At 34.3% G+C, this 27,995-nt stretch overlaps 2 protein-coding genes across 2 annotated transcripts; one reads left to right on the forward strand and one right to left on the reverse strand.

The window, feature by feature from the left end:
- Nucleotides 1-1,063: 1,063 nt before the first annotated feature.
- On the reverse strand, nucleotides 1,064-26,620 carry LOC132565108 (RNA-binding protein 42-like). Its single transcript, XM_060229717.1, has 5 exons — nucleotides 26,550-26,620; nucleotides 25,557-25,732; nucleotides 22,912-23,628; nucleotides 21,729-21,923; nucleotides 1,064-1,663 (listed from the first exon to the last, which is right to left on the reverse strand). The coding sequence occupies exons 1-5, from the start codon at nucleotides 26,618-26,620 to the stop codon at nucleotides 1,551-1,553; spliced, it is 1,272 nt and encodes a 423-aa protein (XP_060085700.1). The 3' UTR covers nucleotides 1,064-1,550.
- LOC132565111 (uncharacterized) lies at nucleotides 14,402-17,002 on the forward strand. Its single transcript, XM_060229721.1, has 3 exons — nucleotides 14,402-14,639; nucleotides 15,691-15,792; nucleotides 16,944-17,002. Exons 1-3 carry the CDS (start codon nucleotides 14,402-14,404, stop codon nucleotides 17,000-17,002), a joined length of 399 nt encoding a protein of 132 aa, XP_060085704.1.
- Nucleotides 26,621-27,995: the final 1,375 nt, after the last annotated feature.

The following is a 27,995-nucleotide window of genomic DNA, read 5'->3' on the forward strand; positions in this document are numbered from 1 at the left end:
TTTATCGTGTATATCAGATTTTGAAATTAAGGACTCGACAGACTCTTCTTCTTCACCGATTTTTTTTCTTCAACGAATTCATCCTAACTTTATATTAAACTGTACAACTTTTATCCTATTGTAGATTTTCCATTTATGGAGAGAAACAACTCTGCAACCCCAATCTACTTATAAATGGTGTTTTCATTCCATGTTCATGATCTTGCTCTCAACATCACGAATTCCGTGCATAATGACGGCAATTGACCCAAATTTACATGGCAGAAGTCGTCGATGAAACGGAAGACGCTCAATCTTCCGGAACACCTGATGTAATTCTCATAGTACTTTTCGTGTAAAGCTTTCATTTGTTCTTATTGTTCCTTAGTGTTATTGGATTTGAGTTTGGATTATAATCTTGTTGAAATGTTGGTATTTTTGTTCCTTTGTCGGTCTTTATGTGGACACGGGTTTCCGTACCGGCCGGACGTACATATGGAAAAGCTTATGTTGTAAACATATATTTACCAATCAGTTTTAAGATCACAAACAACCATTTCCAGTCAGTATATATGCTGATTTTTATTACCTCTCTGCTTCGTTAATAATGTATATGACTTTCTCGATTGAAATTGAACGTCGAACAACATACAGTTGAACGTGTGATATTTCTTATATCGAGCCCCTGGCATCTGTTCCTATACAAAGTCCACTGGACTGATCTTTTCTGCTTTTGCTACTAAGGCATATAACTATGTCGAGCCTGTGTATAAATGTACGGTTCAGGATTCTTCACAACATAGGATTTGAGTTAATGGTTTGGGAAATCTTAGCCTCATTTTGGGACACAATGGTGAATTTGGAAGATTTTTTAAAGATTTTATTGCAAATTTGCTTACATATGAAATAGTTTGAAGTGGGAATGGCGTTCATTGATGGTCCAGTAAAATACATTTACAATTCATCGTTTATTTCTAGTAATGTACTTCCAGTTCTGTGTATGTACGCATCTGGTGGAATTTGTTTTCATAAAATTACTTACCATCTGGTGATATTTCTCAAGTATGAAAACATGCACTTTTTATACCTGAAGAATGATCTTTAATTGGCAATGTAATACAATGATATTCATTCCTTTAATACAACTAAATTATAGACACAATAGAATTCCTTGGTAGCCGTAAAAACGATGTATTCATGTGTTCAATCCAGTTAGCTTATCTCCTGACAGTCATCTGTTAATTGCAGTAACTATTACTCCAACCATATTTCCTTCAGACAAAACATTTGTGACCAGGTTTCACCACGATAATTCTCCATTTCAGACATGAAGTTCTGACTTTGAAGGAAATCCCAATATCTTTGAAGAACCTACATTTCTCCGTGTTTCCCATTGCTTATCATGCATCACAAAGACATTTCTCATTTTTTGCCATCAAATTGTTTTTTGAATTACTACTTTATTCACTGTAGTCTATTTAAACTTTCTTTACATTATGTTCCTGAATTGCCTGCAATCGGATGGCGTCCACTTCCAACACAACTAACAGTTACATAATAACGTTACGTTCTCATCTCAGGCCAAGCCTCTTTTTTTCCTTTTCCTTCCGTCTAACAACCTCGATGTTTCTCTCCTTCCACACACTTTTCCGTAGTTTGATAGGCCGATTACCAACATACTTCCCTATAAAAGAACAAATGTAACATTAATTTCAAGGTTAAAATGAAACAAATCTGGCGAAAACTACAAAACCTCAATATATCTAGGCTGTAATTATACATTTTCATATTTTTTGATAATATCAAGTTGGCGTCTACGACTAAGAGGGTCGTATTTTTTTAGGAGTGTTATTACATCGAAATATCAAAGAGTGGCACAGTAGCATGACACGAAACCGGTAACATTTTCCTGTACACCGACTGACCATTACAAAATTTTACAGAGTTGGTCTGTATCGATAAGGACAGAGCGTCAAAGGCACTCTATTACCACGAGAAAAATTAGGAAGTTGAGTATCTGAGCTTGATGAGAGAATACTAATTAAGATCCAAAGTTATATTTCTGATACAATAGTGCAGTGGAAAAACTCTTATAATGATAATAAAAAGGTCCTAATTATTCAAATGTTGGTTAGAGAAAACACGTGGTTTGTGAAAATTTTCAAAATTGAATTTAACAAAAAGGGGAAACATTCTTTATCATTTCACAGCTGAAGCTTTATCGAGGCAGATCAGATTGATTTATTTTGAGTGTTAATTGTACATTTTACAATCTTGTTTGTTCAGTGGCAGAGATCTAGAATTTTCACTGATCTCTGGTTCATTACATCTATCTTTTGAACAACAGGGCCTAAATTTGTACCATCCCTGTCTACTGACCTATGACCTCTATTGGAAGCTACATGTAAAAAAAAATCTTGACCATATCTTGAGCTGTAGAAATTGATTGGTGTAAAGTTGACAGCATAAATAACTCCAATTATCTATAAATATATAAGAATTCTTTATTCGACATGAACAATCTGCAGGCCGTGTACTGTAGAAATATTTTGAATTTAAATTTTCGCGGGAAAAGAAAATAAAATCGCAATCGAAATTGCCTATAGAAAACTCATTTTCCTTCACATAGCTTCCGCTAAAATACTTTTTATTGGTTTCATGGTATTAATAAACTGAAAACAGGAACACTAGGGAATCGTTTTTACAGTATCATACTATCCATGATGTAATTCCAAAACTAGTGGAAAGTAATTTAATTATTTCAATTAATTTTATAATACAAAGTTAACTTTTAATATCGAAATTCATCGTATCTTGTTAAGTAGCAGTGCGGACTGATATTCAACACCAATAAAAAAGTGCTTTATTTACCAATTAACATAATCTGAACATTCAAATCTGTGCTGTTTTATCATATATCTATTTATAGTATTATATCATACTCTATTTATAGTTCTTTATCAGTGCAATCTGATTTTAAAACTCTCCCATTTGATGACGGTAATGTATACGTATAACCACTAGAGAGGTGGTTTGGTTTGTATGTTAAATCCCATCAACGGTTTTATTACAGCCGTACATTAACGACGTGTTCATAACCCTATAATCACCAACCAATGCTGGTTTATGACGTCACATCGTAGGCCATCCAACACTCTCTGAATATTCCCTCAGGAAAGCATGTCACAATAAATAGACGCCCACTGACACATTCTAACAAGACATCAATGCAGCAATGCTTTGTTTTCAAATACTGCGGAGGTATGTGTGTCATACAAAGGGTGATATGCACTGTGTATTGCAGCTGTCTCCAGTTACCGTACCCAAAATAAGCTCACAGATGCGTTATATTCAATAAACTGAATATAAACTTGATTGACTTTATCATAAAAGTTAGTTAAACTTATATCAATCACCATTATTTGCCCGAATGGAAGCACGAGATGTCTTATTGCGAGAGGAAACCAGAGTAGCTGGGGAAGCTTACGTGACCGATAATGCCTAATTTTTTTACTGACCATTCGTGAGTGGGGACCAGGAATCTTACATCGAAGGCAACATGGTTAGTAAACGACGTATTTTCCCTAATACTACAGCACATCTCTGTTGTACAAGTTCGAGGCTATACATTATCTAGGAATGAATTCCATCGTGACCACCTTCATACTGATTTTCCCTAATACTACAATACATCTCTGTAATACGAGTTCGAGGCTATAAATTATCTTGTCCTGAATTCCATCGTGACCACCCCTATAGTCAACAGCTGATTATAAGGTGTGCGGTGTTGGGCAGTTAATCAAATAAACTAACAAAAGTAACATGACAACGATGTGGTTGTGTGATGAGGAGAATGGTGTGGTTGTATGAGGAGGAGAATGATGTGGTTGTATGAGGAGGAGAATGATGTGGTTGTATGATGAGGAGAATGGTGTAATTGTATGATGAGGAGAATGATGTGGTTGTATGATGAGGAGAATGGTGTGGTTGTATGATGAGGAGAATGATGTGGTTGTATGATGAGGAGAATGATGTGGTTGTGTGAGGAGAATGATGTGGTTGTATGATGAGGAGAATGATGTGGTTGTATGATGAGGAGAATGATGTGGTTGTATGATGAAGAGAATGATGTGGTTGTATGATGAGGAGAATGATGTGGTTGTATGATGAGGAGAATGGTGTGGTTGTATGATGAGGAGAATGGTGTAATTGTATGATGAGGAGAATGATGTGGTTGTATGATGAGGAGAATGATGTGGTTGTATGAGGAGGAGAATGATGTGGTTGTATGATGAGGAGAATGATGTGGTTGTGTGAGGAGGAGAATGATGTGGTTGTATGATGAGGAGAATGATGTGGTTGTATGATGAGGAGAATGATGTGGTTGTGTGATGAGGAGGGTGTGGTTGTATGATGAGGAGAATGATGTGGTTGTGTGAGGAGGAGAATGATGTGGTTGTGTGAGGAGAATGATGTGGTTGTATGATGAGGAGAATGATGTGGTTGTATGATGAGGAGAATGATGTGGTTGTATGATGAGGAGAATGATGTGGTTGTATGATGAGGAGAATGATGTGGTTGTATGAGGAGGAGAATGATGTGGTTGTATGACGAGGAGAATGATGTGGTTGTATGATGAGGAGAATGATGTGGTTGTATGATGAGGAGAATGATGTGGTTGTATGATGAGGAGAATGATGTGGTTGTATGATGAAGAGAATGATGTGGTTGTATGATGAGGAGAATGATGTGGTTGTATGATGAGGAGAATGGTGTAATTGTATGATGAGGACAGTGATGTGGTTGTATGATGAGGAGAATGGTCACATTCGAGAGTGCCATACAATGTAATCAGTAACATGACGGTCAATATATGTTATGTAGTACTTCTGTCAACACAGAAACAAGATAATCTCCCATTCTAACTCGGTCAGAAATCAAACTATAAAGACCGAGGAAATGAAGACTCTACTCAGCTAACAATTCTCCGTGTCAAACGAGTACACTGTGATGATATCAGACAGCAATGTGCTAGTGTGGACGAAGAGAAAACCGAACAATAAGAGTACATATGACATGTATTATACAATTTTGGCTTATATTGATATCAACCAGTGATTCAGATTCATTGATACCAAATATAGCCGTTATTTGATGGAATATTTGCTGATATTATCCTTTTTAGAACATCGCACTGCGTGACCGTCGTGCAATTTCTTTAACACAATGGAATGATATCTGTGTAGAAAGCAACGACCTTTATAGAAATTCTGTCACTATCTTCTGATTCCCGTCGGGAATGGCACCGAACAAAAGTCTGAATAGACAGCATCACCGCTGTGTTTACTTTTTGAAATGAAATTGTATCGGGGATATAAAGCTGTTCTCAATAAATATGCCATATTCAGGCGTCTCTCGTAAACCGCTGCCGCACGAGTAACGGCGACCTGCAGTGTTGTTTTGAAAGAGATTTAATGTAAGATGAGAAATCGACAAGATATACATAGTTATAGTTTAAGATCAGTCACTATTAAGAAGGAGGTAAAATTCGGTAGTTAAGGAATGTTGTTTTAGATTACAAATTTTAGACGTTTGACTGAAAATCGAATCAACATGAGTTGTAAAGAAAGCCAAGAACTGTTAAACTATAACAACTGAAGCAAACATAGTTTTGCATTTGTTTATATTTTACTGATAAAAAGATTAAACATTTGATATATTTGTTTACTTGGAATCTTTTCGCTAGACTTTTTAACAGGGACAATTAAACCTTACAAGAATCATGATTTGATTTGATGTACCGATATGATTATGTACAGGTGTCTTTCAACAAAAGCATTAAAATCTTTACATTTTATAAGACACAAAAAAAATCTAATTTTGAAAACAAATCTACACAAGAAAAGGATTATTTAACTCATATGGACCCATGATACAAACTATCAGTAACCTTGCTCATTTACAAAGTGATGTATAGATGTCTTGCACGAAAATTTTAATATTTTATTATACACAAAAAAAAATCCCGATGCAAAATATTAGTATCACGATAGTACAATCACACAGTGATGTAAAATACTAGTATCACGATAGTACAATCACACAGTGATGTAAAATACTAGTATCACGATAATACAATCACAGTGATGTAAAATACTAGTATCACGATAATACAATCATACAGTGATGTAAAATACTAGTATCACGATAGTACAATCACAGTGATGTAAAATACTAGTATCACGATAGTACAATCACAGTGATATAAAATACTAGTATCACGATAGTACAATCATACAGTGATGTAAAATACTAGTATCACGATAGTACAATCACAGTGATGTAAAATACTAGTATCACGATAGTACAATCATACAGTGATGTAAAATACTAGTATCACGATAATACAATCACAGTGATGTAAAATACTAGTATCACGATAGTACAATCACAGTGATATAAAATAAAAGTATCACGATAGTACAATCACACAGTGATGTAAAATACTAGTATCACGATAGTACAATCACAGTGATGTAAAATACTAGTATCACGATAGTACAATCACAGTGATATAAAATACTAGTATCACGATAGTACAATCACAGTGATATAAAATACTAGTATCACGATAGTACAATCACAGTGATATAAAATACTAGTATCACGATAGTACAATCACAGTGATATAAAATACTAGTATCACGATAGTACAATCACACAGTGATGTAAAATACTAGTATCACGATAGTACAATCACAGTGATGTAAAATACTAGTATCACGATAGTACAATCACAGTGATATAAAATACTAGTATCACGATAGTACAATCACAGTGAGGTAAAATACTAGTATCACGATAGTACAATCATACAGTGATGTAAAATACTAGTATCACGATAGTACAATCACAGTGATGTAAAATACTAGTATCACGATAGTACAATCACAGTGATGTAAAATACTAGTATCACGATAGTACAATCACAGTGATATAAAATAAAAGTATCACGATAGTACAATCACACAGTGATGTAAAATACTAGTATCACGATAGTACAATCACAGTGATGTAAAATACTAGTATCACGATAGTACAATCACAGTGATGTAAAATACTAGTATCACGATAGTACAATCACAGTGATATAAAATACTAGTATCACGATAGTACAATCACAGTGATATAAAATACTAGTATCACGATAGTACAATCACAGTGATATAAAATACTAGTATCACGATAGTACAATCACACAGTGATGTAAAATACTAGTATCACGATAGTACAATCACAGTGATATAAAATACTAGTATCACGATAGTACAATCACAGTGATATAAAATACTAGTATCACGATAGTACAATCACAGTGATGTAAAATACTAGTATCACGATAGTACAATCACAGTGATGTAAAATACTAGTATCACGATAGTACAATCACACAGTGATGTAAAATACTAGTATCACGATAGTACAATCACACAGTGCTGTAAAATACTAGTATCACGATAGTACAATCACACAGTGATGTAAAATACTAGTATCACGATAGTACAATCACACAGTGATGTAAAATACTAGTATCACGATAGTACAATCACAGTGATATAAAATACTAGTATCACGATAGTACAATCACAGTGATATAAAATAAAAGTATCACGATAGTACAATCACAGTGATATAAAATACTAGTATCACGATAGTACAATCATACAGTGATGTAAAATACTAGTATCACGATAGTACAATCACAGAGTGATGCACTGATGACTTTTTGTCCTTCGACCGAAATCTTAACCAACGCCAGCGTGAAAACATTTGCTTTCCCTCTTCAGAGAATCTCCTTTTAGCGATTTTTATTTCATCCTCGAAAATAGAATTCTTTATAGCAATCCTCGGTTCAGATGACATAAAAACAAACTGCATTCAGCTCTTACCATACCTATGGTCTTGTTTCCAATGCCTTTCGTCTGTACTTTCACTCACCCCATCGATGAAATACATAAACCAGCAGTGATTAGTCACACGAAGTGGGAAAAAATCGCTAATAATTTCCTTTTCGTGACAAAAGCAGTAGTCAACGAACATCTCTACACAGACAGAATCAATTCGTCATAACATCTCGGTTGCAATTATATTTACGATCTGACGAATAAAACATATATCTACGGTATGATTTTACTGAAACATCACAAATTTGGCTACGGCTGAAGTTCATTCCCTCAAGTTGAACAACCTGATTTGTAAATTTCAGTACACAGCAAATCAGTATTAAAAACAGGAGAACAAAGGATCCTGACTGTCATCTGAATATACATAATTATATATGGTACACCGAGAGTAGAATATACATAATTATATATGGTACACCGTCATCTGAATATACAGAATTATATATGGTACATCGTCATCTGAATACACAGAATTATATATGGTACACCGTCATCTGAATATACAGAATTATATATGGTACACCGTAAGTAGAATATACAGAATTATATATGGTACACCGTGAGTAGAATATACAGAATTATATATGGTACACCGTGAGTAGAATATACAGAATTATATATGGTACACCGTGAGTAGAATATACAGAATTATATATGGTACACCGTAAGTAGAATATACAGAATTATATATGGTACACCGTGAGTAGAATATACAGAATTATATATGGTACACCGTAAGTAGAATATACAGAATTATATATGGTACACCGTAAGTAGAATATACAGAATTATATATGGTACACCGTAAGTAGAATATACAGAATTATATATGGTACACCGTGAGTAGAATATACAGAATTATATATGGTACACCGTGAGTAGAATATACAGAATTATATATGGTACACCGTAAGTAGAATATACAGAATTATATATGGTACACCGTGAGTAGAATATACAGAATTATATATGGTACACCGTAAGTAGAATATACAGAATTATATATGGTACACCGTGAGTAGAATATACAGAATTATATATGGTACACCGTAAGTAGAATATACAGAATTATATATGGTACACCGTGAGTAGAATATACAGAATTATATATGGTACACCGTAAGTAGAATATACAGAATTATATATGGTACACCGTGAGTAGAATCACAAGTAAGAACAGTAGTAGTAAAGGTAAAAAAAAACAATCCATAAAATTTCACAGCTTTTGTCACAGTGGAACTTGATGAGAAGATTAATATGTCTGTTTCAAGATGGCGGCCGTTTTGGTATACAGACCTGTGAGATAATAACACTTAGTCGGGACCATCGTAATACCATTTCAGGTAAGGTGCAGATGAACCAAACTGGTGTAAAATGAAAAGTTTAAGATAATATTTATCCATATAAAAACATTATGCTATAAAGTGACCGCCAAGGCTGTAAACATTTTGGCCAAAAATAATAACAGCTTCCCTTCTTTAACATTTCCACCACTTTTCAGCTCGATGGGACTAGGTGAGAAGATTAAAATGTGTTTCTTTAAGATAGCGACCATGGAAGCACAGTCCCGCTACCTCGCGTCCCGTCCCGTCACGCCGCGTCCTGTCACGTCATGTCGCTCCCCGTCCCGTGACGTCGCGTCTCGTCCCGTCCCATCACGCCGTTTCCGTCCCGTCACGTCGCGTCCCGTCCCATAACGTCACTTCCGCCCTGTCGCGTCGCGCACAGTCCCGTTACGTCCCGTCCCGTCACGCCGCGTCCTGTCACGTTATGTCGCTCCCCGTTCCGTGCCCCCACGTCGCGTCCGTCCCGCCCCGCCTCGCCCAGTTCCGAATCAACATCGAGTTTAAAACCTTTAACAGATTTGGATTTTATTCACCTCATAGTATCATAAAATCACGTTCTACACCTGATTAGATTCTGCGTTTCTCAGAAGTGTGGAGGCATTTATTTCTTATCGACATTTTCTAGTTTGATAAACATTTGTTCCCCTATCCAATAATTTCTTAAAGACGAATCGCTCTTTATCAGGAGAAGCAAATTATTCATGATTCCAACATACTTTCGAAATTTCGTGCCGAGACAGAATTAATCAAAGCGTCCGAGTGACGATGACTACAACGCGTCTTACAAAACAATAGCTTTACCACGAACCCTCTTTAATATCTATTCACACAAGCACATCAATTCATTAACAACGATACTTAAGATATGTATCCCTCGCTGGCAGTCTCTTAACGAGATCATTAAAGACAAGCCAGTAGGATACCCCAGTACAATTAAGAGTGAAATAACGTACACAGAAACGATACCATATATCTGCTTCGTCCTCAGACAGATTTTTGAGATTCGGATTCTAGTTCTGGACGACTCAATATTTTTTCTGTTTGCAAATTTATGACACACTATATCTGTTATAGCATTGGGACTCAACACAAATTTAGATCTGGCGTTCTGAAGTCGGCTTTAAAGAATCATACAAAAATTACTGATGATTCGACAGTGATGCTAAACGCCTAAATTTTAAAACCAATGAAGCCACAGAGGAAAATTGTTGAATATCATTAGAATTTAGATGAAGAAGGAGCTATAATCCCGTGATGTTTTTGTAACTCAACACGCTTCTATATTGAACGATTCCGAAGTCTAAGAGTATATTTTCAACAGTGCTGCTATTCAGATGAATTAAAACACATTCAAACCAACATTTTAATTCTTGTCACATGAACTAGTTGAAATAGCTTCACATTCGTCACGAAGGCTATAACGACGCTATATATATATCACTGATGGTCAGGGTATCCTGGCTGGAGATATCTCTCACACTAATACCCTTCACACAGTAATACCCTTCAGGCAAGCCCGTGAAAGCCGAATAACTTGCACTACAACGGTATAAATCCAGATGTATTACAGATTCGGAACAATAGTTGACGCTTGAGAGCAGAGTGTCAACTGAGTGCTGATCTACAGTATTTACATCCGATGTACGTCAGTATCCGCCAATGGATTAAAGCATCCCAGTTAGTTACAGAAGTGGAACGTTGTGATCGGTCAGATCACATATAAGGGATTCATTTGTCTTATAGTAAGAAGTGATAAGACAAACTGGACTAGCATTATTTCCTAAAACCTGAGGTGAGTTCTTTACTGAGCTGTTTCTTTTTCAAACACGCCGACGACAGATTTTCTAAATGTTGATATAATGATTGAAAGTTTTTATGTATAATGCAGTGTATATATACCATAAAATTAACCTGGATTTTTTTCTAAATATACTTATTAAAAAAAGTTCCAATATTCAAGATGATACACTTTCTGAATCAATAATAACGAACGTATGTAGCTATAATAATACAAACAAATGTGTAAAAACTTTATGCAAGTCACACAATACTTTTTTCACGTGCGTTCCGGTAATCGAACACCGGACATGTAGACGAAAGTCAAGTTCGTTACCTGTGAGTTATATGTAGAAGGTGGTCGAGGTGGTTAGTGTTTTATTTTAATCCTACTTCAATTTCTATTACGAGTACGGATTGTGAGTGACATTTTTCTACAAATGACGGATTTGAAATCGATCTGATGCTATGGACAAATATTTCTATTATTCATACTCTACCTGAAGATATGCAACATAATGATGTTTTTAAACTCTGCCTAAATCTATAAATTTGATTTTTTTCTAAATCCATACATTTTCGTATATCTCTTATTATTTTTTTTTCCGTGTTTTGGTGGAGACTTGACGTCGTTCTTTATTGTACATATCCTCCTGAATTTTTCAACAATATAATAATTAGTAAACGTGTGAAATTTCCGCCAAAATCAACGGATATTATCAGTTTAACAGCATATTCCATTGAATTAGGAAACTAAACATTAAATAATTCTAGCACATTTGCTTTGCTGTATCTATTATACTAATCACATCTAACGTAGCAATAATATCAACTCCATATTATTACCATATATACACACAACATGGAAGACAAAATCCACAAAATCAAGTTACAAGAATATGAACGATAATACAATTTACATCAAACCTACACTAACAGTACGTTATTTGATGAAAATGTTGAAAATCAGATTTTCTGGGATATTCAACAATAAAGCAGCGTGAGGATATAGCGTACGGAATATTTCACAGTGAATATTTCTAATGAACAATTATCGTATGAACAACAACAGGAAAGTAACACTACTTTATGGTGAGATCAAGTTATCATAGTCTATAAAATTCTTATATTATCAATGATCTAGGAATAATACCATTAATCAACTCAGGTAAAATTGTTGCTGTGGTTAACTGCCAAACTTTGTATACATTTAGTTTCATTCGAAGTTGAATGGCAGTGCTGTCATGGTAACCATTTGCGAGGTAAACAGCATCACAGAGTTGTTGCAGAGAACTCGGAAACTTGCGGTTAATTTTGGGAGATATTTCAAAGCCTTGGAAAGCTCCTGTAAGTTTGACGGCTGATTTTGACGTTTCAAAGTTGGCTGATAACATCCCAAATATGTTCAAGTTGTAACGAATCAGTTCATGTCGAGGATCAATCTAAAACCTACACCTGATTCTGCTGTTGAAAAGTCGTGCAGAACGTGAGTGATGTGCACTCGCGCATGAATAACATCGAAAGCGCCATGGTGTTTCAGGAGTGATTGATATACTGATCTTAAAAGTCTCTCCCGTTATCAAATGCCACTGCCACACGCAGGGGACAGATACCGCCTTTAAACCATATTACTTCCAACCCAATGCGATTCTTCGTCGCCTCCATACCATGCGACGCCATATTAGACAAAATAGGGACTCATTTGAAAATATAACATTGTTTCTATGTCATAAGGGCCCAATGACTGTTTGAGGAGCCACACGATTCCATCTCTACCATACGGGCGTAATGGAGATGTTTTGATGTTAACCCTATTTGATTTAAAAGAGAAGGAAGGCTTTTACGCTTTAATGATTTTGATAACTCTATTAATTTTGTAATGTACGCTATTATTTATTTCTTGCATTGCAAAACGTCATTTTGTTTGTTTTCATTTATAGATATTCGACAAGAATGAATGCTGATATCTCTTTCGGTCAGTATAAGCACAAGAAAAACCGAGTATAAGACTTCATTTCTCTTCTGTTCTGAATTATTATTATTATGACATTCTTAGCAGCCCGTCAACACATAAAGGGTCATTAGGGCCATCAAACGGTAAAACACACGGCGATCCAAAAAGAAATAATATTAAACAACCCAAAAGGTAAAAGACAAATGTTAAAAATCTTAAATGGGTATGTTAACACAAAATATTAAAATGGTACGTCATAGTCTATTATATAGACCAACATCTTTCAGGTAATGTAGAATTTTCACAAATCTCAACAGTTTCAAAAAAGGATTTAAGACTGTAATGTTACGATAAAAACATTCCCGAGTAGACGGAAGGTCATTGCAGTCGAATAAAAAATGTTTAAAGGTGAATGCCTCATCACATCCTATGCACCGAGGATTATCTTCGCCTTCCAACGTATATGAATGTGTAAGGTATGTATGACCCATCCGAAGGCGGGCAAGGACAACTTCGACTCGGTGGTTGTCTCTAAAGCCACTGGACTTTAAATGACACGAAATGGTTAGAAGACTCGATATTCTAGCAACGTTCATCTTCATAGGAAACATCAGAACCCTTCTTAACTCTTGATACCTAGCAGATGAACAAATTCCCAAAGTCAAAATAAAAGTCGCTTGAAAATATAGACACATCTTACCTGCTTGACTTGAATGTGAACCAAGGTCGTTCATTCCAGTATGCTGCTGTCCAAATATCACAACCTTATTCGACAATATGACCTTTAAACTGGGTGAAGGTTATTTATGTTCCCAAATCATATTTTACTTTCAATGCATCTTAAAACTCTAGCCCATGATCAAGGTGACCTTGAAAGTAGGAAAATTTCAGTGGGTGAAAAGAACCTAAAACTGAACATTTTTGTTTCTTATTTGAACACATTAGAAAATCGACTTCTCAGCATGCATCTTGTCTAATGGAATGTTATTAACTAAATGGGGAAAAAAGAATAGAAAGGATGGACAGTAATATAAAGAATTTTTTACACGGCACATACCTATACATTAAAAAAGGTTTAATTTTTTTCCAGGTGTGTTTTCAATATCAAGACAATAGACCAAAGGCATTCAGTAGAAATAATCATAGAGCTGTTGTGTGTGCTTAGTATTTAATTTGTCACTGATACTAAGGTAATCTAAACTGTTAAAGATAACTATAATAAAAGTTGATAAAAAAAAATTGGCCGAAATAAATGACAAAATAAAAATAGTGAAGTGAATTAGTCTTGCAGGTCAATAAATTACAAAAACAAAGTGTTAATACTGAATAATTTTATGATAATACTAAAATTTGTACTATTTTAATTGTCACTTTCAGACAGTATGCGGGATAGCACGTGCCTGGTCGTTTTTCTGTTGATCGTGGGGTTTACCTACTTACAAGCCGCTGTACCGAAGAGCAAACGCCAGGGAATGTTTGGGTTGTGCCAAGGGTGGGGAGCCGGCTGTTCTTTCAACTATCGATTTCAAAATCAGATTCAATCAAAAGCAGCCACCAAAAATACAGCGTCTGGTCCAAGAAATGTGAGATACGGTGTCCCTTCTTATTTATTTACATCAGGTATGTATTTTTTATCAACACGGCTTACATTTCTTCTTTCAGAATTTTGTACACAGTCAATGATCTTCCATTAACAGCACATTCGAGTTACTGACACTGCTGTAGATTTCGATGGGATGTTTCTTTCACTATTTTTAAAGATCAAATAAACTAACGGAAAACTGATAACTTGAGAATCAATTTCAACAGATCCGATGAAAATGAAAGTCTATTTCCTCACTTTCGTGTAAATAAGTTATGCTTTTGTTAAAACCATGAACATTTCAGTCGCCAAAACCATTTACAGTGTATCATTAATCATGTTAAAACCACGAAAATTTCAGTCACCAAAACCATTTACAGTGTATCATTAATCATTTGTTAAAACCACGAAAATTTCAGTCACCAAAACCATTTACAGTGTATCATTAATCATTTGTTAAAACCACGAAAATTTCAGTTACCAAAACCATTTATAGTGTATCATTAATCATTTGTTAAAACCACGAAAATTTCAGTCACCAAAACCATTTACAGTGTATCATTAATCATTTGTTAAAACCACGAAAATTTCAGTTACCAAAACCATTTATAGGGTATCATTAATCATTTGTTAAAACCACGAAAATTTCAGTTACCAAAACCATTTATAGGGTATCATTAATCAACTGAGCTATTCAAAATTTGATAGCAGCAACCAGCTCTCCCTCCAGTATGTTCATTAAAAATGTTAAACTGGAACAACGTTGCTCCAAATCTTACACTAATTGACTGACAAAGCCATGCATCGTTCTAATGTCTAGAGACAAATTTTGTTGGATATTATTCGATGACTTGTAAGCAGTATCACTTTGCGGTTAAACGTTGTCGCAACAGCCAGGAAAATATAAAAAATTAGTACTGTGAATAATGCCGCCACTGTTGGTCGCATTTCAAGTGCTATCACACTGAAATATCCATACTGTAGTATGGCACCAAACCTGGTCTTTGATAACATATCATTATTACCTTATTACTTTAATTTTCCACGGTATTTTCCCGGAAATGTTTAAATGATGTTTCTATTTGTCAGGTAATTCCTGGAATCCCATAGGCAAGCGATTGGCGTGGTTCACAGATATACCTTATCTACAGAGTCCTCTCATTTCTCGTCTTGCCTTTAAAATTCTCACAGGTAAATACTGAATCAAATAAAAGATTGCTGTGAACTATAACTAGTTACTGTATGTGACCTTGAAAACTGAATTTTAATAGTCTTACACCATCTTTAGATTAAATCTATGTAAAAATAAGGACTAAATTATCGGTCGAATGAGTTTAAATTTGGGTGAATTCATTACCGATAGTGACTACTTATTTTAGTCGACTCATACCTATCTATGCAATATTTAACATTTTTAAAATTCATATTCTAGAACCTTTACAACTGAATTATCTCTAATCAGCCTTTGAACAACCAGGCCTGGTCGTCAATTTCTTACTTTTCAAGTAGTCTTCATGTCAATCTTTGTTCCATTCATATACTTCTTTCGTTTATCATTAATCCTTTGAAAAATTCCGATCAGATTAAAACCCGATCTTTATTTTACTCTGCACAGGTATACTACATTTCATTAGGATCTTGATTAAGATCTCAAGATTAAGAAGTGTGACAATTGCCAGTTGTGAATATTCACACAAGAATTAAGAATGACGGAGTTGTGACCCTTTTTACCAGTTTGGATTTTCTTAAGTTGTCTCCTAGATTCCAGTAATTTAGGCATTTGACTCCTAGATTCCAGTAATTTAGGCATTTGACTCCTAGATTCCAGTAATTTAGGCATTTGACTCCTAGATTCCATTAATTTAGGCATTTAACATCACTGATTAGTTCATGAAGATTCAGACAGCTGTATGCTAAAGTTATATTCATGATTTTGGTTTTTGGTATTTCATTCCGATATTCTTTAGAAAGATAATATCAATTTCCGTCATTTGTGCATATTGAAACTGAACTTCAATAAACCTCGGGCAAAATATGTACAAAAGAAGGATTTACACAAGACTCCTGAAGAAACAGGAGGAGAAGCAGGTTTTCAGGAGGAGAAAATGTCTTCCACTTCATCAACGAAACCCGCCATGTTAATTTTGGTCAATCTAAGTAAGTAATGTCAAGTTATCAAATGAGAACAAGGTATACAAAAACAGAACCAACAGGTAAACTAGCATGCATCATATACATCCAGCTCTATGACACAAACAAATATTATATTTCTCATGGGGAGTATATTCCAGTTGAAACTAATACCATGTACACTCATTTTTTTTTACAATAATTTTTTTCAGATAATCCAAACTATGTCCGGATATATCCGTTTATTTACCAAACAAAGCAGGATCATTGACAAACCTGTGAAGATCAGTGATGGAATTGCTCAACCATAGTCTGGCAAACCTAAGAGTCATCGAAAGCTACAACTCTAAAATGAATGGAGATTGAAAAATGAAGCAAGAAATGAGGATAACAGACCGCGTTAAATAACATAAATATCACTATCCTGTAAATCAAGGCAACAAAAGGATGGAAACCTTTCCAACATTCTAAATTTCCTTCATCCCCTGCCTCTCCTGTTAACAACAATCCCTTGAATTTGAAACTGCGGTTAAGAACCAACCCTTGTGTGTCATTGTTTAATCCAGCGTGATGAGTGTTCCCTATTCTTTACAGAGATATGAAGCAACATTCTAAAAACTTTTTCATATCGCCTCTTTGGTAACTATTCGGAGACAATGACAAATCTATATTAATTCTGCGACAGTGACAAAACTCTTAGTTTCTTTTGGAAATCCGATTCAGAAAACAATCTAATGTGATCTGTTAAATGAATGAAACTTCAGTTGTTAATTGTTTCTGAAGTATGTAGTTATCTTAACCATCAGTCACAGTGTCTGGTCAAAACAATGACCAACTCACCATGTTGGTATATTTTTAAATTTTGTGAATATATTAATATTTGGTGAATTAGAAAGAAGTATATTGTACAATTCTTCTTCATTACCAAAATCACAATTAGAAAGGAAAATAAAAATGTTATATGACTGAAAGTTTCCTAGTCATTGTTTAATAATACGAAGGTTGTGACATTCTCACTTTAATGAGAAAGTATAAAGTGTAGGAACAATGAAATCAATTCCAAGGAGGATGAAATCTTATTATTCACATAAAAAAGACAAAAGCTTCTTTTTCATCTATGACATTGATATGATATCAAAATCAAGCAATGTCATGTTCTAAAAGTAGAAATCATGGTAGCAGCTAAACCACAATAAACAAAGATTCTAAATTGTACTGCATACTGTTTGTAAATAAAACATACTATGACCACAGATCTTGATCAGAGTCTAGATAACAGTATTACGTCAAATCAAACTGGTTTCACAAATCAAAAACTTGTATCAATATCATGTTATATGTTTCTTCATCTTTTAACTCCAATTTGCATAATTTACTGTCTGAAAGAAGTACCTAAATTTTGATGAAGATTTTGATATTTTGTTCCTCGATGAAATTGATATATTATCAAAATCAAGCAATGGCATGTTCTCAAAGTAGAAATCAGGATAGCAGCTATCCTGAAACTTCTAGGTTTCAATACATCTGCCCTTAATGTCACTGACGAGTTTTAGAGTGCCAGAACAGCTGTATGTTATAGTTCTAATTAATTAATTATTCTTCTCTATCTAATTTTAAGTTTGCAGTGAAAAATGCTATTCACTCAGGTGTTGTTTGGTCTAATCCTGACTTAACTTGCTTGTCAAAATGTCAACCAAATTAAGGCAAAGACTACATTTTCTAAATGTATTTTTAACTTAAAACAGGTAAACAAAAGCCTTTTGTCATTAATAAACATACAAAAAAGTGTCCTACAGTGTCGGAAGTTTAAAAAATTCACACTTTACAAATGTATTGAAGCAGTTACATTGTGACAAGTACACCAGACCTTTTAGGTAAAAGTAATTGAAAAAATCATAGCATTTCAAGTTCATTACGACATATTCCTGAGTCAGATTTATTAGAGTTACTTCCCTTCGTTCAACTCTGTCAGCTAAAGAAAGGTTAAAAAGATTCAATAAAAGAAGCCATTTCAATGGAATTTATTGGACAGAGACTCTCATGGCTTACAACTGAAACTAATTGCTTTTCTACTTTTTTTCTAGTTTGTACTCAGTTCAGGCAGTGAATAATTTCATTCAGATCTTGAAAAAAAATACACCATCTAATTGAAGTATATAAATACTGGACGTGACGAATGAAAAGTGACCTGTATCACAGTAAAGTCAACAACTTTTAATTAAATGTGTTAATGGCCTCTCTAATTCTTGACAGCAAATGTACCTGGGAACCTCTTCTCCTGCTAAGAAGAAGGGATTTAGATGGAGAAGGAAGGGAGTTATATCTCCATATCATGACGAGAGTGAAAACAGACGCATACCATGACTATAATAAAAACAAACAATTACCTTGGCGATAAAGAAACTAAATTTTACCATGGTGATAGTGAAAATGAACTTTTACCATGGTGATAGTGAAATTACACTTTTACCAAGGTGATAGAGAAAATATTTTTCACCTTGGTGATAGTGACAATATTTTTCACCTTGGTGATAGTGAAAATAAACTTTTACTATGGCGATAGTGAAAATATACTTTTACCATGATGAAAGTGAAAATAAATTTTAATAGTTTTACTTTTATATGGTGATAGTGAAAATAAACTTTTACTATAGTGATAGTGAAAATAAACTTTTATCATGGTGATAGTGAAAATAAACTTTTACTATGGTGATAGTGAAAATAAACTTTTACTATAGTGATAGTGAAAATAAACTTTTACCATGGTGATAGTGAAAATAAACTTTTATCATGGTGATAGTGAAAATAAACTTTTACTATAGTGATAGTGAAAATAAACTTTTACCATGGTGATAGTGAAAATAAACTTTTATCATGGTGATAGTGTAAATAAACTTTTACCATGGTGATAGTGAAAATAAAGTGAAAATAAACTTTTACTATAGTGATAGAAAATAAACTTTTACCATGGTGATAGTGAAAATAAAGTGAAAATAAACTTTTACTATGGCCATAGTGAAAATAAACTTTTACCATGGTGATAGTGAAAATTACTTTTACCATGGTGATAGTGAAAAGAAACTTTTTCCATGGTGATATTGAAGAGAAACTTTTTCCATGGCAATAGTGAAAGGCAAACCTTCAGCTAGTAATAGTTTAGCATCACTGGCGAGTCTTAAAAGGACAAAACAGCTGTATGATGCAGTTTTATTCATTGTTTAGAACTGCTGCATCTCACTCTTAATTTGTAATGTGTGACTCACAAGTGTGTCTTCTGAACAATTTTCAATGCTTTGATTTGGTTTGCTGAGTTTACCGACCTCTGACCTGCCAGGGTCATTTTATGGCTATGTCTCCATATAGTAACTGGTAGTTATCTCACTAAACAGCATACAGGAGGCTTGTTGCTGCCAACTACAACACTTACAGGGTAAAATGTCTAGCTCAAGGACACAACTATATCAGCATTGAGTGGTCCATTTCTTAACTTTATGAAAAACATAAACTGCCAAGGGTAGAAATCTGCATGGTAAATTCACCTTCTTTGTTTCCAACATTTAGCAAAACTGCCAAAATTAGATTACTTTGGAATTGTTAAGAAAACATTTGTTGATTATTAGGTATTTGTCTGAACCAGTATAATTTTTTGACGAAATCTGATCCCCATAATTCTGAGAGAAACTAATTCTTGACTTGCTTACTAAAGGACTGTGATCAGGCACTTCGCCAGCTTTAGTGTTTGGACAATGAAGTGCTTACAGTATTTTTCATTTATAGTCTATACCTGTGCGTGGTTTGATAAGTCTATTGTTTATATAATGTTCAGTATAACAGGTAAACATTTCTAGTGTCGCATTTTTCATATATTTATTAATTCAAAGCAACATTTTATTTAATATTGTCTGTAGCTTCATACATCGTTTCTTGAAGCGTATCAAAAGCAAAATTCAAATCTGTTTTATTGGCAGTATTTATCGTGCTTGGTCAGTAAGGTCAGTGTACACGTGCGGGGACAGAACGACGTGAGTACAAATGTAGTTAATTGGAGTTGTTATTGTTTTGTTGTTTGGAAGAATAAACAATAAGAGGAAAAAGTAGAAATTTATTTGTTTCTATTTATTTACTTCCATTTCAAATAACAGATTAAATTACGCTGTTTGCTTACCATTCTAACCCTATTTTGATCAACCAGTAAGAATTGAAACCAGGGACCCCTGGCTTACTAGTGGTATACTGCAGCTAGTATTTACCAGGGTTACAGAGCTAAAGAGAAGTTCTCTCTCGCCGAATAGTATACTGCGGCTTGTGTTTACCAGGGTTACATGTCAACCTTGTTTGTACACTCTATTTGAGTCTAAATTCTGATAAGTCAAAATATTTCTCACAGTCATTGATTTTCGAGATAACGAGTTTTGAGTGTATAAAGATCATAAGTATTTCAGAAAATTTACTTCAGGTTGGTGATGTCAATAGAATAGAAGTTTTTATAACAAAACCAATAAAACACTTGATTGTACAACCTATATCTCACTACTTAATGTCGCATGTGAGACAATTAAAAATCAAGGACCTTGGCATTCTATACTTTACTACCAGGATGATAAAACACCATGATGACCTCAATAATGGTCCATAATTGAAAACATGTGTAACCGTCTTTAACATCAACTTGTTGTGACTAGACAGCAATCTGGATATGTAAAAGTTTTAACAGGCTTACATAGCGATAAAATAGGATTCAATTCTACAGAAAAAAATGTGTCGTTAACCTAAAACTGTCAATATACACTATTGCCGTCATTCCCATGTAACTCAGAATCTGATCTTCTGTAAAGACTGATGTTGTGATACCATTGAGTCTATATATGTCCAGACACAATGGAAGGATAGGAGTACCATTATTAGCCCCCCCCCCCCCCCCCCCCCAACCCACCAACCCACCAACCAATAAGTTACAACCAAAAATAATAAGGTATGTCCCCTGGAAAAGTTCTTACCGTTCATTTCTCGCATCGCCCGTACAAAGTCTGTTGGATCTGTGAAGCTGACAAAACCATAGCCCTTTGTCTTATTGGAGCGCTTGTCTCGGACAACTTTTGCCTTCAAAAATGTTGGATATTTACTGAAGGCACGTGCCAGACATTCATCTGTGACCTCATTTCCAAGATCACCGCAGAAAATTCTGAAGTCATCTGCAAAGTCAAGTTTGGGTAACATTAAAAAATGAAACCGAACATAAATATGAACAATATTGTTATCTGGTTATGTCATTCTACAGGTTTTAATACTATGTCAAATCTTTTATAGCATATCTAGGATTATCTCCCTTTTTGCTCTAAACATCATTTTAACTTTCATTTTTTATTTTATAGAATCTGTCTTTTATAATTACTGTAAAATCATGAGGGTGATTTTACTGTAAAATCATCAATTTTTGTGGTTGATTTATTTTCCTTGAGAGTTTATCTTAATCCATGAATATATATCCACAAACTGTTAAAAGTACATTCAATATGTAGATTTATTTCCCTATATTCATCCACAAAATCAAGTGTCAACAAACACAAAAACATTCAATTTTTATAGTATCTTAAAATCTTTTTAAATTTCAAATGAAAATTAACCAAATTCATGAAGTGATTGTTATAGCATCCTCTTCCTTAACTTTTTCAATTTTTTTCTCTATCAATTTTAATCTGTGTTGATTTCAATAAATTGTTACCTAGCATCATTAATGTATTTAGTTATCTAATCTATAACCCACATTCAATGTATCTCTTACTAAACCTATCAGTACTATAGACATGTTTGTCTTCTGGAAATCCAAACATCAAAGCCAATTACAGAAAACTCCGCGACTGTAACTTTCAATAAAAAGTCATTTGAAATTGATAACTCACAATATTTTTTTCTGAGGGGTTTGAATTTGCTCAGTTTTACGAAAAACTGAAAACCTAAGAAATGCATTCCACACAAATGTCCTGAAATAATTATAGATTCCTCTATCAATATTTAATGTATCAGCTTTTCATGGTCTTTTTACTTGAAAAAGGAAAAAAAGAAGCAAGCTTCTGAATAAAACATTTTCTGTATTTTTATACTATTTTGCAAATAAGAAATATCACACAATGATGTGATATGATATCTTTATCATTTTACTAGTTCAGTTACAAATTGTACCTGTGTCCCACTCCTCCAGTGACGGATCTTCCCAAGTGTCTCCAGCTGCTGTACGAATGAACTTTTTCTTTTTATCTTTTTTAGATTTTTTCCCACCAGCAGCTGATTCCTCCGTGTCAGCTTCCATCAAATCACAATCTTCTTCAGTGGTGTAGGAGGCCGCACTGTTCCCAATGTCTGTTGGAATCGGCATATTTACACCTCCTTTTTCAACTTTCTCTTTAACATTTGTCTCCTTCACAGATTCTATAACAGTCGTGGTAGCTGGAGCTGTAATTTTCGGTTTTTTAATTTTTCCAGTTTTTGGGTGAAGCCTTACAGGGGCTGCTGAATACACTACCTTTGGTTTCTCTATCACTGTTTCCTGTTGTGAAGAATCTGGCATCATGGGGCCAACAGGACCCATAGGTCCACCAGCAGGCATCATGTGAGGGTTCATTCCCATAGGTGGGCCACCATAGGGACCACCATGATATGGTCCTGGATGGAATGGACCTGGACCTGGACCAAAGTTTCTTGGTCCGCCATGTGGTCCCATAAAGGGCCTGTTCATCATCGGAGGTCTTGGAGGAGGAGGGGGAGGAGTCCAATTACGGATCTGGGGAGGGACAAATGATAGTGAAGGTGGGGGAGGGGGTGGGGCTATGGGCGGGGCCTCTCCTGATGGCTTGCTTGTTGCTAGTAGAGATGGGGGAGGAGGTGGTGGTGCTGACAATACTGCAATAAACAAAATACACTTTAATTATCAAATTAATTTACATTTTTAATGATTATTCAAAAAATCTGTTATTTTGAATATTATAATTTTTCTAATTTATGTTTTTTTAATTTTCAAATTAATTAGTTATTTCATGATTATCAAATCAGTTATTATTTTCTTTTTAAATATTTTTTTCTTTTTTTCCTGCTTAGGAATATTCAAACCAAATGATTAAATTATGACTATGTAACTTTAGAAGTCATGTAATATCCATATTTTAACTACAAGTTCACTGACTAAACATCAAATACAATAAAAATGGTATATTCAATTTAACACTGTAACAAACGTGTTTGAATTATTACTCAAAATAATCATGAAAACTAATACTTAATTTTCATTTTAAAATATTTCCCATTGTATGGTATTGCTACATAACAGTTGCAGATGTGTTAAGAATATTGAAAGTAATGTTTACAAAATTGAGTTGTTTCCCCTTATATCAGAATAAGTGAAATGGTACCTATATTTAATACAGACAAACCCAGTGATTTACAGTATTGGACTTGTTTGATATTTGCTGATTATCATATCTCTTCCTAAATGGTCAATCCTACATTATCTGACAAAACAAACTCCTGATAAATTACGAAGAACAAATTGCAGCATGATTAATGTCTCACTTATATGTCAAAACATCTCCATGTTAAATAATATAACATTAACCAGCTCTTTATTTAAACCTGTATTTATTTTTCTTAAAAAGTCTTATCAAGAATATGGATAATAGCAACAAGAAAAAATAATGTGACATCTATGGGGAAACACCTAACCTCCTAGACATCATGGTCAGCCATATGTTTGACTCTAAATAATGGGAAGCATGGTCTGCAGCTTATAAGTGATCAAGGCTACCAACGCATTTTAAGAAATAACATTGTCACGATTCATATTTCACAGATAAGTATTTGTAAGTATTTTAAGCATAATTTTGGTTGCTGTATTACGAGTATTTAGACTCGCTGGATATTGGTATGTTACACCGTCGCAAACCGTTGGTACCGGTAAGATGTGTCAGAGACAACTAAAGAAACCAGACATGTTTGATAAAACCACGTAAGAATCGGGGTGAGTATTAATTCTGGAACTACCAATGACTGCCTATGCACTTCTGTTGTTCTATATTTCTTCTTTTCATCTGGTTTTTGCCGTTTAAAAGTGTATAGGTATTGTACAAGTAGGTTAAGCTATGCTAGATGCTGGTGCACGTCACTCATGCGTATCGCATTTACATTTCATGAGCATGAATTTATGTAGGGTATATTATTTGTATATTGTTTTTATGAACTTGAGTCTGTAATAGTAACATAGTAATAGTAAATTATATTGAATGTAACTAGTAATGTATGAAGTTGTTGCAATAAAAGACAAATACAGTTTGGATGATTTATGATGCACATGCTGTTCCCATGGCAACAAGAGGATAGTAATCCAGCACATCATCTATTTCCGGACAAGATATAGGAATCGTAATCTTTCAGTATTAATTTTCTAAAATATTTGCAAACTTTTTTGCCAACTCTAGACAACAATATACATACTAAGAGGGCAAGCAAGAGAAAAGAGAAAAATAATCATTCACTCCCTTGTTGATGAGATAGGGAGATTTCAACCAGTGAGGAAATATGAGTCTATTTTTGGGACTCAAATATCTACTATCAAATATATCTCTTTGTATACTCATCAAAATTTGGGAAACAAAGTTTGGGTATCATCAGAAATGAAAAAGAAATCCACCAATGATTACTTATTTATCTCACTCTAATGGTGTGACACTTGAAAATTTCTATTTAGCTGCTTATAAATTTTCATCTCCAGACGCATGACAATAATACAATTATACTTGACATGTTTCATTGGCTCCATGGTTCTGGCATGTACTTACCAGAGACAGGAATGTTTGCCTCTGTACTGGGAGCAGGAGCTTCTGCCTCATACTCATCCGTATCTTCGTGACCTGTGATGCGGGCCTGAACCTTATGGTAGGTGTTGGATCCTATGATCATACGATGAGCACCAATTACACCCTTCCCATCAGGTGTGAAAATTTCTTGCTCGAAGCTGTTATACAACAAATCAAAATTTGAGTCATAATACATTTACTTTAATCATTCTTTTTTTGTACTCTTATATATGTTGGGCATGAAATTAGTTACGATAATGATGGATGCTTAACACAGGTTGGAAACTCTCTGTATCCCTGTTGCCTAAAACAATGTATCAAAATGACAGTGGCCCCTTTGTGCTGTTCAATACTTCATATAGTATAACCAATTAAAGAATATATTCCAAATGGTAAATTCCAGTGATACATGAAAAAGTAATCGGTACCTTTCTGTAATTTCATTGTTTTGATTTAGAGAAAAGAATTAAAATAACCTTTCAATTGACATACATTATCTATAATCAGTTTGTAAAAAGTATCACTGTTGGACGGTCTTTTGACATATAAAAGTCAACAGAGAAGGCAAGACATTTTGATTCCTTACTCTTTTCTAACAATTATTCGAATCTTAAATCTATTTTTGTATCAACAACTTGTTTCTCTCTCCCTCTCAAAGTCAACACGAAAATAATTACACAGTAAGTCTCAAATGGGCCTAGTGCCAAACCCCTGTATATATTGGCCTACTAAAATCGTTGACTAGAAAAGTGCAAACCTACGTCAAATATTGGCGAAAACTAGAAGAAAGGTAAAACTCCATTTCGTATGTTTACCAAACGTAGACTATATATTCCTAGTATTGGTAGCAGTTGGTCGTCAACATAAACATTTCACCAATAAAACACACTAGATGATTTATCTATAAGCTAATGTTAGAAACAATATTTTTCATAATAAACTAATATTATATTAATAAACGATTCACATAATTACCGGTTCATTTCCGCCTCCATTTCCTTTAATTTCTGATCAGTTAACATCTGCATGGCCATTTTATCCTCCATCTTGACGGCGTCTGTATCACCCTAACGCTTGTTTGATATGATAATAAATGCAATGGAGTATCGGTCTATCATATCCGGATGGTTTCTCATAACTTTGAGCATTTCTTCACAATATTAATTTTAAATTACTGTATGGAAAGTATAATAAAAAATCGCAGCGAAAATAGCCCTGTTCCTGTTCGAACACTGGTAACGTTATAATAAGTCTTCTATAATGGTGAGGTTAAATTTCCGGTAAGTCACTTTTTTAAATGGATATAGCTGCACAACGAATGAAAAAAAACATAATAAAGTTAGACGAAATGATGAAGGAAAATGAATCTTATATAAATTTTTACCTACGAATTCTTGAGTTTGATTAAGGTCCTGGTGTTTTGTTACTATTACCTATTGGTCGGACAGTGAATTTCTCCGTCAGCACAGTGTTCTGTCGAACACACGAACCTTAGTACTGGCGACGCTACCGAGAGTAACATCAAATTGTTCGTCAATTTCTCTATGGGAATCCTTTAGCCCAAAATCGTAAAAAATAAGAACTTACTTTCTGGCGTAATAGTTGGAAACTTAACTTGTTGGATTATTGAAGTAACAAATTGTAAGACCTTCGCGTCATCCAAAATTAAATGGGAATTCCATTTCGTTATAGTTGGTAACGATTGATTCAGAATATAGTTGCAATTTCCCTATTCTGACTTTTCTATTTCTGGATAGTAAGATCCCTGCATCCCCAACCTATTTTGTTTAAAATGTTGATGGGGGTGTTCACATTTTGCTATAGTTTTATTAGCTTTGAGTTTGGATTATGATTATAGTGACATATTAGTATTTTTCTTGCTGTTTTTTGCACTCTGATGCCTTTTCGTCTCAAATCGATCGCAGCCATCAATTCAAATATATCATCATCATCATCGTCATCTCCATCACCATCACCACCACCACCATCATCATCATCATCATCATCATCATCATCATCATCATCATCGTCATCATCACCACCATCATCATCATCGTCATCGTCATCGTCATCATCACCACCATCATCATCATCATTATCATCATTATCATCATCATATAAATTCACAATATGCAGTAGATATCGTTGCTGTGCCAGCCATGTTGGATTCACACATGCGGAAAACATTGTTGTTTCATTTGACGGACCAACTCTAAAATGTCTAAAATGGAGCACGCAGTAATTCTATAGATTGGTTGTTACATACGTACATTTACACAAAACAACCGGAGGTAAATACACAAAATCGGTCAAACGATGTCAAAATATTCGAGCAGAAGACGGATTTTACCAGAACTGTACAAAAAACTATAAGGCAATCATAAATACCAGATATTAAATACCAGAAGGATTACCGACTTC

This window comes from Ylistrum balloti, unplaced genomic scaffold (genome assembly GCF_031769215.1).
Source record: "Ylistrum balloti isolate Yb309-2 unplaced genomic scaffold, AGI_CSIRO_Ybal_v1 Utg369692, whole genome shotgun sequence".
NCBI lineage: Eukaryota > Metazoa > Mollusca > Bivalvia > Pectinida > Pectinidae > Ylistrum > Ylistrum balloti.